Source organism: Chionomys nivalis, chromosome 17 (assembly GCF_950005125.1).
Source record: "Chionomys nivalis chromosome 17, mChiNiv1.1, whole genome shotgun sequence".
In the NCBI taxonomy this organism is placed as follows: Eukaryota; Metazoa; Chordata; class Mammalia; order Rodentia; family Cricetidae; genus Chionomys; species Chionomys nivalis.
Window position 1 is genome coordinate 2,949,388 of NC_080102.1, and position 18,565 is coordinate 2,967,952.

Here is an 18,565-nt window from a genome sequence, read left to right on the forward strand (position 1 = left end):
GAACTCGGCTGCTGGAATACCGTATGTAGCTCTCAGTTCCCACTGTGAACTCAACTGTTAGAATACTGTATGTAGCTCTCAGTTCCCACTGTGAACTTGACTCCTGGAATACCGTATGTAGCTCTCAGTTCACACTGTGAAGTGTGACTTGTGATATGTGTGGCTGGCATTCTGTGTCATGACTTGGTCTACTTTTCTATTGGGAAGGTAAATGAAAGCAGTGACGAGGAGCCCGAGAGACCTGCAGAGGCCTCTGCCGCCTCCCTGCCTGCCGAGGAGGGAGTTGGAGACGGAGGCTCTGCAGAATGCTCCAAAAACCTTGAGGTCTCCAGGCCTAGCAATGCCTATGAGTTCGGGCAGGTCCTCCACACCATCTGCACCCAGAAAGATGCAGAGGCCTGTGCACAGCTTTTAGCCGTCACTGCACCCAGAGATCTGCCAGTGTTGCTAAGTAACAAACTCGAAAGCGACATGCTCCTCCTCCTCATTCAGTCTCTGAAGAGTCACCTCGTGGCTAAGGACCCCGTGCTGGTGTACGAGCATCTCTTGTACTTGAGCAGGGCGGAGAGGTTTAAGGTGAGCAGCAATATGCCCGGGAGGAGCCTGGCTTGGGGTTGGGTAGCTTTGAGCTCACAGGACTGTCCCCTTTTCCAGATGACCCTGACACTAATTAACCAAGGCCAAAAGGAGCAGATGGTACAGCTGCTTGACAGCTTGTCACACGCACGGGCCGACCGGTTCACTGCGGAGGACCTGCAGGCCCTAAGAAGGCAATACGGGCTTTAACAGGGGCTGCTGAGTTCCCGACCCTCCGAGACGGCATTGCATGGGTGAAGCTGCACCCATAAGAACCCGTTTGGACTGTGGGACATTGTACTTATTTTTATAGCCAGAATAATATATATTCTACAATCTGGTTTTTATTGGTTGTAAATATTATCTTCTGTACTACAGCCAACACATTTATATTTAATAACTATATTCAGAACTTAGCAAATTACATTCTAATTTGTAGTACACATTTTTTCTTCTAATGACCTACCAGTTATAAACTCAATGTTAACAGTGATGATTCCATCACTTTCTATCCCCCGATATACACAAAGCCATGTTATTGTCAGTTGAGGTGAAGTACAACACTCATATCTAGATCGTTATAGTTTATTAATTTAGAGCCACAAGAAATTTATTTTTCTAATATGAAAACAAACATTGCCTAATAAAAAGTTGCCAAAAATTCCAATCATTTTTTACTTCCCTTATATAGGTACTGTGAGCAATAAAATGATCTGAAACAAAGCCAGCCTGAATTTGTATTTGAATTGTCACCCTGCCTCTTATCTCCCAAACATTCAAATGTCCCCTCGCGATGTTTTGTTTTCTGCTTTATTGAGTATATATTTATTCCTTACTGTAAACATGAAGGGAAAAGGTTATTAGATGCCCCTTTTTCTGGGCTAAAGGTATTTCCTGTACAATAAGCACTCGAGCCTTTGGAAAGAAGGTGTATTTATTCATTTAACATGTGTGTGCCTGCATGTCTCCATGTGCCCCCATGCATGCAGGCTGCTGAGGCCAGGCGAGAGCACTGGATCCTCTGGGCTGGAGTCAGAGATGATGTGAGCCTCCTGGTAAGTGAGCCCTCTGCAAGAACAACCATGCCTCCAGTCTCGACACTCAGGCCTTAACTGGTGCACTGTCTTTTACTTCTGTAGTCCACGGTGTTCTTTTTCAGAGGTATTTATTTCTTCATTTGAATGTTACTGTGAAAGAGTAACATCATTTTCGTATCTTTTTTATAATTAGAGTATTAAGACTCGTCGTGGGTAAAATGGCACCTTTCAAACTCTGCATTGTTTTCTCTTGAAAGCCTACTGTAATTGGTTCTCTTAAGTTATTGTAACAGTAGACAGTGGATGCTATATATACATACATGATGGCAGTCTCTTAGCAGTCTAGCATGTGTTGATGTCACAGATAACTGAGCTTGTTCAAGGACTCCCTGCGGCTGCTCACGTACACACACCGCATGCCGCATTTCTCTGAAGATGTCCTCATCGGGGCCCAAGATGCTGAGTGCCAGCTGCTGGATCAGAGCAGAGAAGCTCCTACTGTTGAGCCACCTCTGAAGAGAAGAAATTCTAACCCATTCTTGGAGTGAGGTGAGACACCAGCCAGCCTCCCGGGAAGCAAGACATGCTAGAGGACAGGTAAAGACACAAGCCATGTGGCAATAAATAGAAATGGGTTAATTTCGGTGTAAGAGTTGGCTAGTAATAAGCCTGAGTTATTGGTCAAGCACATTTTGAAACTGCCTTAAATTGCTTGTCTGGCAGTTTGTCCCAACAACAAAAGTAACTAGTACAGGAAGACTCCACCAGAGGAGGGACAAGACACATGGGATGCACTGGCGTCTCATATGACACCATTTTTACTATATTCCTTGTAAAATAGCTAGCTTTACCATTCATTAACTTTTAGACTTTTGCAGAAATGTCAACCACAGAGATTAGGCTAAAGGTTATAAAACTCTCCATGACTGTGAGAATTTAAAAGCTCTAGGTTCATTTCCTACAACTGGAATTTACAGTGACAATCTATTTTACAACTCAGGTAAAACTCAACAAATCCTTGCTTGGGGCGGGGCGAAGGTAGGGTCAGAGATCAGGTTCAGTGTTCTACAGCTGAGCTGCACCCTCAGCTTCAACTCACCACTGTCTCTATTTCTCGAAACAGGGTCTCACTGAGTAATGGCGAGGCTAGAGCTCGCTCTGTTCAAGGCTGGACTTGAACTTAGAGATCTTCCTGCTTCTGTCTCCATGACAACACCACACCTGGCCTCAGTTCACTTGGGTAAAGGTGGAAATTGATACAGAGAGAAAGGTTGGTTCCTAATGCTGTTAGTTGACAAGTTGGGCAAATAGGACTCTGTTGAGACCAGAGTCGTCTCAATGGCTTGTAACACTGATGACTTCTGCTGTACAGCAAATGGGATGGCTATTCTTGGTTGTGAACTTGACTACATCTGGAATTAAAACCCAAGTGGGTGAGTACACTTATTTTCATTATTATTATTATTATTATTGATTTTTTATTGAGCTCTACATTTTTCTCTGCTCCCCTTCCTTTCAACCTTCCTCCCAAGGTCCCCATGCTCCCAATTTACTCAGGAGATCTTGTCTTTTTCTATTCCCATGTAGATTAGATCCATGTAAGTCTCTCCTAGGGTCCTCATTGTTGTCTAAGTTCTCAGGGATTGTGGTTTGTAAGCTGGTTTTCTTTTATGTTTAAAAACCACTTATGAGTGAGTACATGTAATAATTGTCTTTCTGGATCTGGGTTACCTCACTCAAAATGTTTTCTAGCTCCATCCATTTGCCTGCAAATTTCAAGATGTCGTTATTTTTTTCTGCTGTGTAGTACTCCATTGTGTAAATGTACCACATTTTCCTTATCCATTCTTCAGTTGAGGGGCATTTAGGTTGTTTCCAGGTTCTGGTTATGACAAACAGTGCTGCTATGAACATGGTTGAGTCCATGTCCTTGTGGCACAATTGAGCATCCTTTGGATATATACCCAAAAGTGTTATTATTGGGTCTTGAGGAAGGTTGTTTCCTAATTTTCTGAGAAATCACCACACTGACATCCAACGGGGCTGTACCAGCTTGCACTCCCGCCAGCAATGCAGGAGTGTTCCCTTTACCCTACAACCTCTCCACCGTAAGTTGTCATCAGTGTTTTTGATCTTGGCCATTTTTACAGGTGTTAAGATGGAATCTCAAAGTTGTTTTGATTTGCATTTCTCTGATGACTAAGGATGTTGAACATTTCCTTAAGTGTCTCTCAGCCATTTTAGGTTCATCTGTTGAAAGTTATCTGTTTAGGTCTGTACTCTATTTTTTATTTAATTATTTGTTCTTTCGATGACCAATTTCTTAAGTTCTTTGTATATTTTGGAGATCAGACTTCTGTCTGATGAGGGGTTAGTGAAGATCTTTTCACATTCTGTAGGCTGTCATTTTGTCTTGTTGACCAGATCCTTTGCTTTACAGAAGCTTTTCAGTTTCAGGAGGTTCAAGTGTAATTCCCACTTCCTCTTCTATGAGGTTCAGTGTGGCTGGCTTTGTGTTGAGGTCTTTCATCCATTTGGACTTGTGTTTTGTGCATGGTGATAGATATGGGTCTATTTTCACTTTTACATGTTGATATCCAGTTATGCCAGCACCATTTGTTAAATATGCTTTATATATATATTTTGCTTCTTTGTCAAAAATCAGGTGTTCAAAGGTGTGTGGGTTAATATTTGGGTCTTCTATTTGGTTCCATTGGTCCTCCTGTCTGTTCTTATGCCAATACCAGGCTGTTTTCAGTACTGTAGCTCTGTAGTAGAATTTGAAGTCAGGGATTGTGATGCTTCCAGAAATTCTTTTATTTTACAATATTGTTTTGGCTATCCTGGGTCTTTTGCTTTTCCATATGAAGTTCAGTACTGTTCTTTTGAGGTCTGTGAAGAATTTTGCTGGGATTTTGATGGGCAATGCATTGAACCTATAGATTGCTTTTGGTAAGATTGCCATTTTTACTACGTTAATTCTACCTACCCAAGAGCATGGGAGATCTTTCCACTTTCTGGTGTCTTCAATTTCTTTCTTCAAAGATTTAAAGTTCTTGTCATACAAGTTTTCCACTTGTTTGGCTAGAGTTACTCCCCTTGATCTCCTTTTGGTGTCTTATTGCTCTGGCTAGGACTTCAAGAACTATATTGAATAGATATGGAGAGAGTGGATAACCTTGTCTTGCTCCTGATTTCGGTGGGATCGCTGAGAGTTTTTCTCCATTTAGTTTGATGTTGGCTGTTGGTTTGCTGTATATTGCCTTTATTATGTTTTGGTATGTTCCTTGTATCGTGAGGGGTTATTCTTAAGTAAATTATTTGAAATGGGAAGACCCACTTTTAATATGGATCTTCTGAGGTACAAAGATCCACCTTTAACCAGGGCCACATCTTCTGCTGGCAGCCTACATAAAGGACATGGAAGAAGGAAGCTTTTGCTTTTTGCAAAAGCGAAGTCCATTCCTTTATTGGCATTAAAGCCTACTTCCTTGGGATGCTGGTGTATACTAAAGACCAGCTGAGACAGTAGCCTCATGGACTGAACAGCTACTGGGTTCTTGGACTTTCTGCTGGTAGACAGCCATTGTTGGATTAGCTGAACCACAAATAAATCTCCTTTCTACATACATATAAACTTATTCTATCAGTCTGCCCCTCTTAGAACTCCCTGTAATACAGCAAATGAATATCTGTTCTTATAAAAATTTCTGTGCACACACAAAATTCATTAGTATTTACATTTATTTCACGTATGCTGTTTACACACTCATTGAACAAAACTGGAATGCAAACAAATGTACAAATACCATATTAAGCATTATCAAATAAAATAACTGGCACTAGTGTTATATAAGCAAATGAATGGACGCAGTGCGGAAAAGGACGGTGAAAGACTGCAGCCCGGGGCATTTTCCTTTATCAGAAGAAAATGCTCAGTAGCACCATAATGGTAATACTTAAAAGAAACACCTACAGTGGAGTCTCGACTGCTGTGGGCAGTCTGCTAGGAAAGTTCCATGGGAAGTGCTCTGGCCAGCTTTTGCTTGTGTCAGCTGAACATCCTCCATCAACAAAAGCAAAGGAAACAAAGCCACAGACCTTTTGTATAAGCTTGGTACAAGCTCTGCATTGCTTTGAGTTCATGGTTGGAAAAGATATACATGTTAAAAACTGAGGTTATGTAATATTGTACTTACTAAAGCCTGAGTGTGTCTTTGGTAGGCAAATACTTTTTCAGCAAAGTTAATAATCACATTCATGTTTATCTATTTCCTGTATTTTTCTCTATATCTGAGGTGACTAGAGGAGATGTTACGGGAAATGATACAGCAAATCCTCCACTAACCAGGCTCTTAAAACCCAGTCTCTCCCAAAGGCACCAAGAGTCAAAGGGCACTGACCTCCCTTAGAGCAGGTGACTTTTGTGATGCTTGTGTCCTAATGGGATTTCATTTGTAGCTGTCTTTGTGTTGCTGTCAGTACACTTAGTTACCTACGCTTATCTTTTTCTTCTAAAATGGCATCAACAATACATGAGATATGCAACAGTACCAAGTATTTCTACTTCGATTTGTGCAAAAACTGCCATGATCTTGCTCAAGTGTCTAAGTATCCAAATGGTCACCAGTGGGCTGCATTAAGCTCTACATCCACATTGCATGTGAAGAAAGAAATGAAATTTAAGCTCAGTTATGAAGAGAGACGTCACAAAGAGGATCACATACTGAGTAACCAGCCAGGTCCTTTCACACCATCCCTTAGTGGTTTCAATAACATGTCACTAACCACTATCTCCAAGCCTCAATTTTTCTTAACAATGCAGAACAGCATTAGTATCGTATGATTATAAATTAAGCCAAATTTCTATCTAAATACACAGGTATGTGCATCAAGCATTGTTTTGTGACAACACAAAATATGCTTTTTTCTTAAGTTATTATTCTCATAATAATGCACTTTTAAAGCCTTCATTTCATAATTTGGTAATTAACATCCACATGAAACACAATGCTTTGCTAAACATACAAAATGTATTTGCATTATGATTATGAAACCTGGCTTTTGCTGGTAACTTAAACCTAACAGTCACGCACGGCTCCACCAGCTCCAAACAAGGCTGTTCAGTGGTTATTACTCTGCAGCATTCTGGGCCTAAATTTCACTCTGAATAGCTACTGTCTGATGTGGGTGGTTGTTATTTGTCTCTTTCAGTCCATCACCAAAGCACAAATCACCACTAGGCTTCAGCGCGCTTTTGTTGGGACCGAGCTCCTCTGCGGCATGATTCGACTGTGGAACGTCTGAGCAGGAAGCAGTCTTGGAGAGCAGAGAACTGCCGCACTGGTGTGGTGAGTTCTCCAGACGGTCATTCTCTACCTCGGGAAGGGTGCTCACAGTCGCAAAGCGGGCGTGACAGTCACTGGAACCATGGCTACATGATGTTCTCATGCTTTCTAAGTCTGAGCAGCTGAATTCGGAAAAGTGACTCGAGTGGGAATCCGCTACAGATGGCATACTGTCACTGAGGGACGGGGCCTCAAACTCACTTGAGTTTGTGCTTTGCTGTTCCAACAACTGGGCATCCATGTCTTCTCTGGTCTCATTTATCTTCACGTTGCCCTTTTTCCTCAATTTACCACCTTTTGATTTTTTTCCTGTTGTAGCTTCTTTGGACCACTTGGTGGCACCAGATTTACCTTCAGGCAATCCACTGGATGACCCGCCAGTGTGGCTCCGGGCAGCGCTGCCATCTTCCACACTGCTGCTCCCACTGCTGTGCCGGAACTTGAACGGCTTGGACTCAATATCCACTTGCACTTCCATGCTGTTTCCTTCTCTGGAACAAGAGCAACAAAGGTTCCGATGAGAGCGGGAAAACACCAAAGCCTCAATACAGAAGCTTGCTGGACATGTGAGTGCAGGCTACATTCTACTAACATAAAGCTACATAGAAGAGGACTGTCTTTAGGCAGATGCCAATGGTGCACACCTTTAATCCCAGCACTCAGGAGGCAGAAGTAGGTGAATCTCTGTGAGCTCAAGGCCAAGACAGCCAGGGCTACAGAGTGAAACCCTGTCTTGAAACAGAACAAAACAGAAAAGACTGCCTTTGTTCCCTTTTTTTTTTTTTGGGGGGGGGGGTTTGTTTTTATATGCATATATATCCTGGCTGACGTAGAGCTCACTATGTAGACCAGGCTGGCTAGACAAGGAGCAAGCACCCAACTCCTGGGCCTTCTCTGTAGCCTCTGAGTGCTTCAAGTTTTAAAATAGTAACATTTACTGCTTTTCTGTCCTGGGCACGACCATGACCACCACCCAACTTCACCAACCCAAACCCTACACTAGAGTTAGAAGTCAGCTCCCATTCTCCCGCTCCCCACAGAGGCCTCTCTACCTAAATGGGTCTGCTTGCCTCCTTTCAACACCTCACTGTTTTCTTAGAGACTGTGCCTAATGATAGGGATAATACTTTTTAAATGCACTTCCAATCTTATAGGAACATTCTTTCTTACCTGTCCAGAGGGATATAGGAATTTAGAATGGATCCTGCCATTGCTTTGGTGCTGGCATTATCACTAACTGTTCCCAAGCTCACTGTGCCGGATTCTCCACTTAGACTGTACCGTTCTTTCTGTACATCTGCTTGTACTTCCAACCTTAAAGAGGAGGGCAACATATAAACCCACAATCATAATATGTATCTTTAAATAGTTCATTTAAAAACTTCCAATATGAAAATTTTAGACACCGTAGTTTTTCAGTCCCCACTTATTTAATTATTCAGATTATACTGTGGTATACTGAACAACACCCAAGAGAAACTAAGAGAATACTACCAAAAGGAAAAACAAGACAAATCATCTGAATTTAAAGATCTCCACTATATTTTCACTAGGATGCAGCCCTTTGTCATGTTTCAGTACAAAATACAAAGTCAGAATATATTAACCAATAAACATAACAGATCAATTAATTTAAAAAGCCCTCTTTAAGTGGATTTAGGGGAAATGCCTTTAATTTCAGCCTTCAGGAGACAGGCAGGTTGGTCACTATGAGTTTGAGGCTAGCCTGGAACTCACTAGATAGGCCAGGCTAGCCAGTCTACACAGGGCTTCAGCTTACACTCCACCGCAGTCAGACTACCAACACTTCCCTCTCGTTGTGCCTGGCTTCTGCTACTGGTGTATCTAGATGTAAAATAATTCAAGTAATGGGGCTGGAGAGAGGGCTCTGTGGTTAAGAGCATCAGCTGCTCCTCCAGAGGACAGGGCTCACTTCCCAGCACTCACAACCTGTGACTCCAGTTCCAGGGGATTTGATGCCCTCTTCTGGCCGCTACAGGCAATGTTCTCACAAGATACAAGTGCATAGGAGCAGTAAAAATACTCATGTGCATGCAATAAAGATAAAATTTTTAAAAATTTAAAAGATGAAAAGTGATAACTAATTTTCTGCCATAAACTCCTACAGGATTTCAGAAAGGGTATCAGATCACACCAAGTACAAATCACACTCTATCTCAAATAATAATGAAAAGAAAACCCTATACTAAAAAGGCTCTAATAAAAACTTCAGCCTACATCTGATTTTGTAATAAGAGGTGATAATATATATCATTACAACTTAGTTTCTGCCTGTCAACTACCTAAAATAAGATAAATACTACTTTTAATTCATCTACCTCCTTCCACACAGAAAAGCTGGTAAACAGAATAGTGAAAAAGGAAAACAAACCATGGTAAGGTAAATGTTAATTTCTCCTCCCTATCCCCACAGGCATTAGCAAAAGACTTGGTGAGAGATGACCATTATCATTTCAGGATGCAGGCAGAGTTTTCCAGTCCTGGGGTATCCTGACTCCACCCATTCCCCAAGCCTCCAGCTGTTGCCCAGAAGCAAGGTCCAGGCTAAGCATGGCCTTCACTTGGGTGCACAAACGCAGCTCCAGCAGCCATCTACCAAAGCAACGTCACCAAGTGCGATGTTCTTTCTCAGGACTTAAGCTTCTACTCCAGCATTAGTACCAAACACCAAGTCTTTGGCCTTAGAGTAATTATCGTGCTTTGTATTCAGGCTGTTCATCTAATTAATGTCTGTAGTTACCAAAAAGCAGCTCTTTCTTACCTGTTGAAGCAATTCACCATGGCACTTCCCGACAGACTCCCCGTGATGCTGGCTCCAGCCAGTGCCATGGTGCTGGCGGTCTCACTCAGGTTGTCCCGGATGGCGCCTATTCGGTCCATGTGGCTGCCGCTCGCACTCAAACTGCCGGTCAGACCACCAACACTTCCCTCGCCTATGCTAGGGTTGTGCCTTGCTTCTGCCACTGATGTTGTATCTAAATATAAAATAAGTCAAGAAACGAAGAATGATAATTCATTTTCCTGCCTTACACTCCCAGAGAATTTCAGAAAGGGTATCAGATCATACCAAGTACAAATCACACTCGTGGTTAGGCATGAAGAGAGCCATTTCGGGTGAACAGCTCAATCTGAGACTGGTCCTAAATTTAAGATGATCACTATTTATTGTTATAAATCCAGAAGATTTAGGAATTTTATTTATTTGCACCCCCCCCCCCCCGCGCTGCCACCCCTGAGACAGGGTTTCTCTGTAGCTTTGGAGCCTGTCCTGGAACTCGCTCTGTAGACCAGGCTGGCCTCAAACTCACAGAGATCTGCCTGCCTCTGGGATTAAAGGTGTGCACAGCCCAGCAGATTTAGAAGTTTTAAATAAACCAATGATTTAAAAGGCCTCCCTTGCCAGCACTAGGTTCCAGTGAGAGATCTTGCTTTCTACATCAGTAAGACTCAGAAGCTGACCTCTAGACATACTAGGTCTAACTGTGCCAGGATCCTATTCTAATTTACAGTACTATTCACAATCTTAGGAATGAGAAACACATTTATGCCAACATCTGAGTTCCCATTACATATCCAACCCTGTGACAAAATCCATGAGAAACACAGCAGAGGCAGGGGTGGGGAGTTCTGACAGTGCACGCCCATCTCCCTGGCACCGCTGTTATCACGTGACCAGAGAAGGCCTCTTATGGTGAGAAGAAGGCCATAAAATTCTTCCAGAGAGTATTCTAGGCAGAGGTAACTCCAAGTTTCAAAGCCCAGAAAGAGCAGTTCTAACCATCATCTTCATGGAGAGGTGGCCTAGGACAGGACGGGAAGGGGGGAAGTGTTCAGTCAGGGCAGAAGGTGAGACTAAGGACTGGACACCTTGCTCCCCATGTAGACGATCAAGAGATTCAAGAGAAGGCACACAACAGAAAGGTGGCAGGGCTCTGAGGACCTGGCTGGAATACTTGCAGAGGTGCAGAGGGCACAAAAGGGCTTCATTCTAGACATTTATCGACAGAAACTGCTGGATACAGAACAAACAAGCTGGTCAGCTGACGTTTCTCCTGGAGTGTGTGCCGCCTTTATCCTCCGGCATTTCTGCCCACTACAGTTCTAATCTGTAAGTCTTCTAACGATACAGAAGGCCATCTGCATGCAGTTAACTGCACTCCTCTCCACATCCTTCCCATACTACTTCATAAAGGTTCTAATCTCCGCGTACTCTGAGGAGCCAGGCACCAGCATCAGAACCACGCCATCCTCTCATGCATGCTTCTGCTCTCCACAGCTCCTTTCCCAGCTCTGCTTCTGGATGAAAACTACAAGGCCGTCAGGTGTGCACCTCTAATCCCAGCACACGTGAGGCAGAGAGAGTCTTGTCTATACACCAAAGCTCAGGCCAGCCAAGGCTATACAGTGAGACCCTGTCTCAGAGAGGAAGAGGGAGGGAGAGCGTCTGAGCCAGCATGAGAACAATGAGGTCTCACAAAAGAAAGACAATGGAAATAAACACGTTTCTTTTTCTGCTTAAAGGACTTACCTATAGCTGTGTTAGGTCCACCAACATTTATGTCATTTTCGTCATCAAACTCAATTCTGACTCCTTTCCCATTGCCGGCTGAAACTCCACAACCCCCACTTCGGCAGAGGGAAATCGGAACAACACCATACACATAGGCTAACATAATGGGAACACCAATGCCTAAGAGGGAATTAAATTACATATCAGAAACCAGAAACTAAATCACAGAGCTATGAGGTATAGGTCTTTTCAGAAGGTGCACAGGGGCTAAGGAAAGGATTTGGCTGGAACACAAGCAAATGCATGATTCCCAGGTAGCCTCAGGGAACGGAGGGAAAGACAGAATCTGTAAGCTTCTTAAGTGCAAACCTCTGACTCAAGGGAAGGGCTGCTCATCATCTATCCTGACAACAGGTTCTTTGGGGATGAACACAAGCCTTATATGTATGTCTGAGACATGCACCCTAAACTAGATTCTTCAGTCTACAGCACTTTTAATGAAGTTGCCTGAGAAATCTCCTGTAGGTTCTACTTAAACTACCCTCATCTTAAAAGTGATCCTCTTAGCAACCTAATAGTCAGAAATCTCTTCTGTCAAATTCCTAAGGTATTCCAAGGGAAGTTCTAAAGCATGCTCTTACCTACAGTCACGGCGGCCACCACCGGAGACACAATGACAGACAGTGTCACACCACCTGCTATGGCCAGGTTCCGCTTGTGTTTTGAAACATCCTTGCCTTCATAGCGATTATGAATCTTAAATTTAAAAGGGAATGGAAATTTAGAGGAGAAAACTTTATATATTTAGTTTAGATAAAATAGTCCTACATGTACAAGAAAGCTGAAGTAATTTCTCACACAATTTCAGTCAAATGCCCTAATTCAAGGTAACCACAGCATCACATATTGCTCATTAAGGACCTGCTTAGAGAAGGTGGCAGTAGCTCAGGAGATTTAGTTCGTGCCGTTAAGTTCAGTCATCCTTGCCAACACGGCTGGTTCAAAGCTGGCCCCACCATGAGATGCCATGGCACAAAAACAGTACTAGAGTCCACAGGTTTCTTTCTAAACAAGACTCCCTCCAATCAGCCCCAGCAGAGGGTCACACAATCTTTTTCACTCCTGAAAGTTGAGCTAAAAAGGCACTGTATGAAACAATTATCACTTAAGTGCAACTTTTTTTCCAGACACCTTTTTATGATAGAAAATTAAATGACTCAAAAATCCTATCTACTTATTTACAGTTTAAACAGGTAAAGACAAAGAAAAATAATGGTTACCAGGAGTTAAATCTATTTAGCATCATTGTATAATCCATATCAATAACAGAATTATTGCCATAAAAATAGCTTATGAATTATTAAATGAAACTTGGAAATAGTTTGGCAGCTCTGTTCTTGTGGCCTGCAAAGGTCAAACTAAAGAAGGGCACCCCCATCTGTTTCAAGACACCCAGGGAACAGCCTCCAGACCACACAGGTAGTCTCTAAATAGAATGCTAGGTTCTTTCTATGTTCTTTTCTCCAGTCATTCCTGAACACAGTTTCTAAGCAAAGCCAAGCCTATACATACGCAGGGTAGATCTGTGAGGACAGGCTGCTAATACAAAGGAATTCTTGCTCCCACCCCCCCACATTTTTTTTTTTTTTTGAGACAAGACCTTGATACACACACACACTCTAGGCTGGCTCCCAAAGTACTGAGATTATAGATATACACCAAAAGCCTATCAATTCTGGCATCCTTACCCACTGGCATGGACTAACAGTGACCACCACATCATCCTAATAGTTTTGGTTCAACTTAACTTTTTACTAATTCTTTTCCTTCCAGTTTCTTTAATTTTTTTTAAAAAACTTTATTTATTATATGTGTATGTGTGTACATATATTACCTATATGTACCATGTGTCCCATGTGTGTGCCCTGTGGCCATGGAGGCCAGAAGAGGGCATCAGATCCCATGGGATTAGAATTACGAACAGTTGTGGGCTGTTTGTTGGTACTGGAAGTTCTAGAAGAGCAGTAGGTGCTCTTAATCACTATACCACCTCCCCCACCCCCTTGACACCTCAAACCCTCAGTTTCTTAAGAACTGGCTTCATGTAGCTCAGGCTCTTCTCAACTCCCCATGTAGCCAAGGATGATCTTCTGATCCTTGTGTCTCTACCTCTTAAATGAGGTTAAAGGCATACCTAGTTTGTTATTCTTGCAATGTTTGCTCTAACTAAAAGCTCAGTTTTCAGGTACTTTCTTGACTTCTTAGGTTTTCCTGAGCTGATGTGGATCCCAAACATCACAGAAAATTAAAGAGAAAAACTAATCCATCAACGTTCTCTTTAGGTGCATGTATGAACAACACAAAAAATTTCTTGATACAAGGCCTTGCACTGCAGACTGGCTGGCCTGTGCTTTAGTTTCTGGAGACCTTGGTTACAAACTGCCTGTCAGTCTATAAACTCACTCTCAGTATGCAGTCTGTGTCTTTCCCTTCTAAGGACCTGAGCAAGTAGTTTTGTTTTCAATAAAAAAATCTTTTTGGTTCTCTACATGAAAATGTCCACAACTAAGCCTGATGTGGTGGTGCGCACACCTTTAATCCCAGCACTAGGGAGGCAGAGGCAGCCTGAGTTTTGAGGCCAGCCTGGTCTACAAAGTAAGTTCCAGGATTGGCAGAGGGACTACAGAGAAACTTTGCCTGGAAAAATAAAAAAGAAAGGAGAGAGAGACTAAGCGAGCCCACACTAGACTGACTCATGACAGACACAGGAGGGCCCAGCCCACTGCATGCCCATGGGTGGTCTAGTGTGCACACCACATGCCAGACGTCGTGTAGGCATTCTCTCTGTTAAGGCTCCTTCTCAAATGACTCTAGCTTGTGCTGACAAAAAATTAACCAGGACAGAAACTGATTTTAATAATTTTTCATGTAGAGTACCCAAAAGATCCATGCTGTTTTTATTTCTGCTGTCTTTCAGATTGTTCCCAGGGCCAGCTCCACTGTTAACAGTGCCTGTGCCTGTTCTTACGAAGGACTGCACTGACGACCTGCACCTGCAGCACCTCACAGCTGTCTGCAACTCTACTTCCAGAGCACGGTTCTCACCGTCCTAATGCTATAACCTTTTAAAACAGTCCTCATGCTGGGGTCACCCCAACCAAAACATTATTTTTGTTGTTACTTCATAACTATAATTTCGATATGGTTATGAACTGCAATGTAAATATCTGTGTTTCCAATGGTCTTAGGTGACCTTGTGAAAGGGTTGTCGGTTATGCCACGACCCACAGGTTGAGAACCACCGTTCTAGGTGACCTGATGTTGTCTGGCCTCTGCTAGCACCGGGTGCACAGGCATCTGTGCAGGCAAACAGGTCAATGAAAAACACGCAGCTGTCTATGAAGAGGATCATTCTTACCGAGTTTAGTAGCATAGCTCAGAAACAGGATTCAAGGACACACAGCCTCAGTACTGTCTAGTAACACTGGCCATCTGGCAATAGCATGGGCTTCCTCTTGAGTTGGTGCTTTCTCAGGACTCGGTGCCCAACTGGCTAGACTAAATCTATGAGCAACTTCATATACAAAATTCATTCACCTGGACCCAAGTCCCTTTTCTAAACCGCAGTATTAGGCTGGCAGGTTTAGAGGGTAACAGTATTTGCTGCCAAACCTGAGTGTGACCCTGAAACAACACAGTGGAGTCAGAAAACCAATTCCAGTGAGCTGTCCAGACCTCTACTCTTATGTTCACTTACATACCATAGGCAAGTAACGCAAATCTCATTACTTCACCACAAAGATTAGAGGCTGACACACCCAGGGTGCTACATGAGGACCAATCAACGGCTGGTGTGGTGAGACACGCCTTTCCTTGGAAGGCAGAAGCAAGTGAATCTCTCTGTGAGTGAGACATCGCCGCTTCCCCAAAAGAGATGGATGCAGGTTTATAAATCACCTGCAGTAAAGTCTGGGCTTTTCAACTACTAACTGCCCTATGAAAAGCTGTTCTCTTTGTTCTGATCACATAATTTCTTGACATTCAATTAATTTAATTTAGATGGCAACTGGCTTCTTTGCACTTCATAAATTATCCCATTAACTCTCCACAGTTACCTGCTTAGCTGATGGCATATGGAAAAGTTTAGATTCTACAACAGACTGTCACAACTTGTCAACTGTATTTATAAACAGCAGCAATACAGTGGAGGTGGAAAAGCTTTGAACTCAAGAGTAAAGAACTAAAGAACTGGTTAATTATTCTTTCCTTGAAAAGGATATACAAAAGAGAGAACAATGTCAATCATCCTTCAGAAACTTAGACCAGGCATTGGATCTGCAGTGCAGACTGAACAATTTTAAAGGAAGGCTGCTTTTTATGCACACACATTAGCCTGCCAAATACTGGGAGGTTACTGTGGGAAATCGAGACTTTTGTTAGTTTACTTTTTATTGGTGAGACACATGGGATGGCTTCAAATTTGCTGTATCCCAAAGATGACTTTGAACTTCTAATTTTTCTGTCACTACTTCCCGAGTGTTGGAATTATAGGTATAATTTATGTAGTTTATGTAGTCAAATCAAAGACTTCTTCCATGAAAAAAAATTTACCAACAGAATTACATTCCCAGTCCAAAACTTTTATAATGAAGAAACTAAAACCAACTTCTATGTTAAAAAATAAAGCAAAGACATTTCACGTCTAAGAAAACACATCAACAATTTAGAAGAAAGCATTTACCTTGCGGCCTACATACACGGGAATGCCGATGATCATGGCGGGGATGGCGATGCCAGCTATCAGAGCAATCCCTACAGGAGCACCCACAAGGGTTCCCAGCTGCCACAGGATTTTCTTCTTTCGGCTCCAGGGTTTCTTCCCCCAAAAAGTACAACCTGATGGACTGAGAGGAAAATTATATAATAACTGTTGGGAAACAAATAACTACAACATATCTAAGCCACAATTATAGAAAGGACTGTCTCTCATACTTAACTACCCTTTCCTTTTTGTATTTTGGGGTCATTTAAAAGCCAAACAATTAAAGATTCACTTTAAATTACATTAACAGGATATTGTTCATTATGATGTAAAATTTATCCATAGTTCTCCATAACCTTCAAAACCTCCATTTCTGAATATTATACTGATTTAAAATAAAATATATTTACTCTATCTCTACTTTAGGCACACAATTATATTAATTACATCCTAAATTCACACTGGGGCCTAAATGGGAAAATTTATGAGAATGAAGAGCTGGATTAGCTGCATACAGCAGCAGATATCGGCACTGATGCTCAACAGCAGTGTAAGAGCAAAGGAACCTCCTCTGTCTCCTACCTTGAACTTGGTAATTCTAAGTTATTTAAGTATAGCTTGGTAGCTTCTAATCTTATGTAAATAAGAATACAATCCATTTCTTTAAGTAGCTTATAAATCTCAGGACTAAAAATACTTAGATTAATATAGCACGGTGCGTTGAAAGGAAATGGTTCCCAAAGGAAGTGGCACTACTAGGAGGTGTGGCCTTGTTGGAGGAAGTGTGTCACTGTGGGGGCGGGCTTTGAGATCTTTTCTCAAGCTTCCCTCAGTGTGACAGTCAGTCAACTTCCTGTTGCCTCCAAGATGTAGGACTCTCAGCTCCAGTACCACACCTGTCTGCATCCCACCATGATGATGATGGATTGAATCTCTGAAACTGTAAGAGAGCCACCCCAATTAAATTCTTTCTTTATAGAGTTGTAGTGGTCATGGGGTCTTTTTATAGCAACAAGAACCTAACTAAGACATGCTGTTTCCAAAACAAAAACTTTGATATACAATGTAAAGACTATTCATACATATATAGTTCTCTCCGTAAGCTTACCTTAGATAATGTAAATCAGAGATTTCTTTCATACACAACCAACAAAACTCACAGCCACAGACAGCACATGTCATATGATTGCAACTCCCATCATTCATCTTTATTATGTAAGCAGCACATCGTGGGCACGGCTTTATATCATCAGCTGTGAGGAACACAGACAAGAAAATATAAAATGTGTAGACATAGTTTCCAGATTGGCAGCTTTAACACTGCCCAAGCAAATCTGTGAAATTACATCCATTAGGTGGCAATTTTAGCCTGCTGTTTTCAGTACAGAAAGCATTTCTTTTCTTTCTTTCTAAGGAAATATACTTCATAGTAAAATTTCAGGTTGTAACCATTTTCAAACATGGTAGCAAAGCAATAAAAACCAAGAATGACAGGAGTTCAGATTCCTGTATGCTGCCCTCTAGTGAGGACACCATAGGAAGTGGTTACTTCCTGTTCACCTAAGGCACTGTACAGAAACACCCCTTGTCTGTGATAATAACATCAACTGAGAACAGCTTCAGAATACCTTATCCTCATGACTGCTAGTAAGCATTCTCCATATTTTCTGTTCATTTATTCAAGTGTTGCTGGGACAACTGTATACTAATGTATACTAATGCATTACAAATGCCCCACAATGACAGGTTAGAATGTCATGGTAGATAACCTTAGGGATCAACAAAGGATGAGCTGTACCACTATTCTGAATTATAGCTGTTCTTTAAATACAGGTCACCAGCCAGGCGGTGGTGGCGCACGCCTTTAATCCCAGCACTCAGGAGGGCAGAGGCAGGCGGATCTCTGTGAGTTTGAGGCCAGCCTGGTCTACAAGAGCTAGTTCCAGGACAGGAACCAAAAAGCTACGGAGAAACCCTGTCTCTAAATAAATAAATAAATAAATAAATAAATAAATAAATACAGGTCACTATTAGCCAGTTATATCCTCTTTAAATAATGGTCCTCCAAGATGTCAGGTCAGCATTATTTAAAGAGGATATAATTCTTTTTTTTAATCCTTATTTATATCCTCTTTAAATAATGGTCACCATTAGCCAGTTAGTTATATCCTCTATCTATATGCAGTTTAGAAAATGTATTTACAATTCTGACCACTGAGTTTAAGTATTTGTTCTATGTTATTATTATTTGTTAACATTAAGTTAATATTCTCTTTTCCTTCCTGAAAGTTTTATGCTCAGTTTTTAACTG

General features: G+C 41.9%; 2 protein-coding genes across 2 annotated transcripts in view; one reads left to right on the forward strand and one right to left on the reverse strand.

Moving 5' to 3' along the window:
• Positions 1-1,298, forward strand: part of Spag1 (sperm associated antigen 1) — a 52,252-nt gene extending 50,954 nt beyond the window's left edge. The window contains exons 18-19 of the mRNA XM_057792535.1: positions 208-576; positions 655-1,298. Coding sequence (XP_057648518.1) covers positions 208-576; positions 655-786 — 501 coding nt within the window. The 3' untranslated portion in view covers positions 787-1,298. The remainder of the gene's footprint in view (positions 1-207; positions 577-654) is intronic.
• A 3,344-nt stretch (positions 1,299-4,642) lies between these two features.
• Rnf19a (ring finger protein 19A, RBR E3 ubiquitin protein ligase) overlaps positions 4,643-18,565 on the reverse strand; it is a 41,208-nt gene continuing 27,285 nt past the window's right edge. Inside the window, exons 4-10 of the mRNA XM_057792146.1 lie at positions 17,363-17,507; positions 16,234-16,396; positions 12,134-12,248; positions 11,511-11,672; positions 9,744-9,957; positions 8,132-8,275; positions 4,643-7,452 (exon numbers count right to left, since the gene is read on the reverse strand). Coding sequence (XP_057648129.1) covers positions 6,768-7,452; positions 8,132-8,275; positions 9,744-9,957; positions 11,511-11,672; positions 12,134-12,248; positions 16,234-16,396; positions 17,363-17,507 — 1,628 coding nt within the window. The 3' untranslated portion in view covers positions 4,643-6,767. The remainder of the gene's footprint in view (positions 7,453-8,131; positions 8,276-9,743; positions 9,958-11,510; positions 11,673-12,133; positions 12,249-16,233; positions 16,397-17,362; positions 17,508-18,565) is intronic.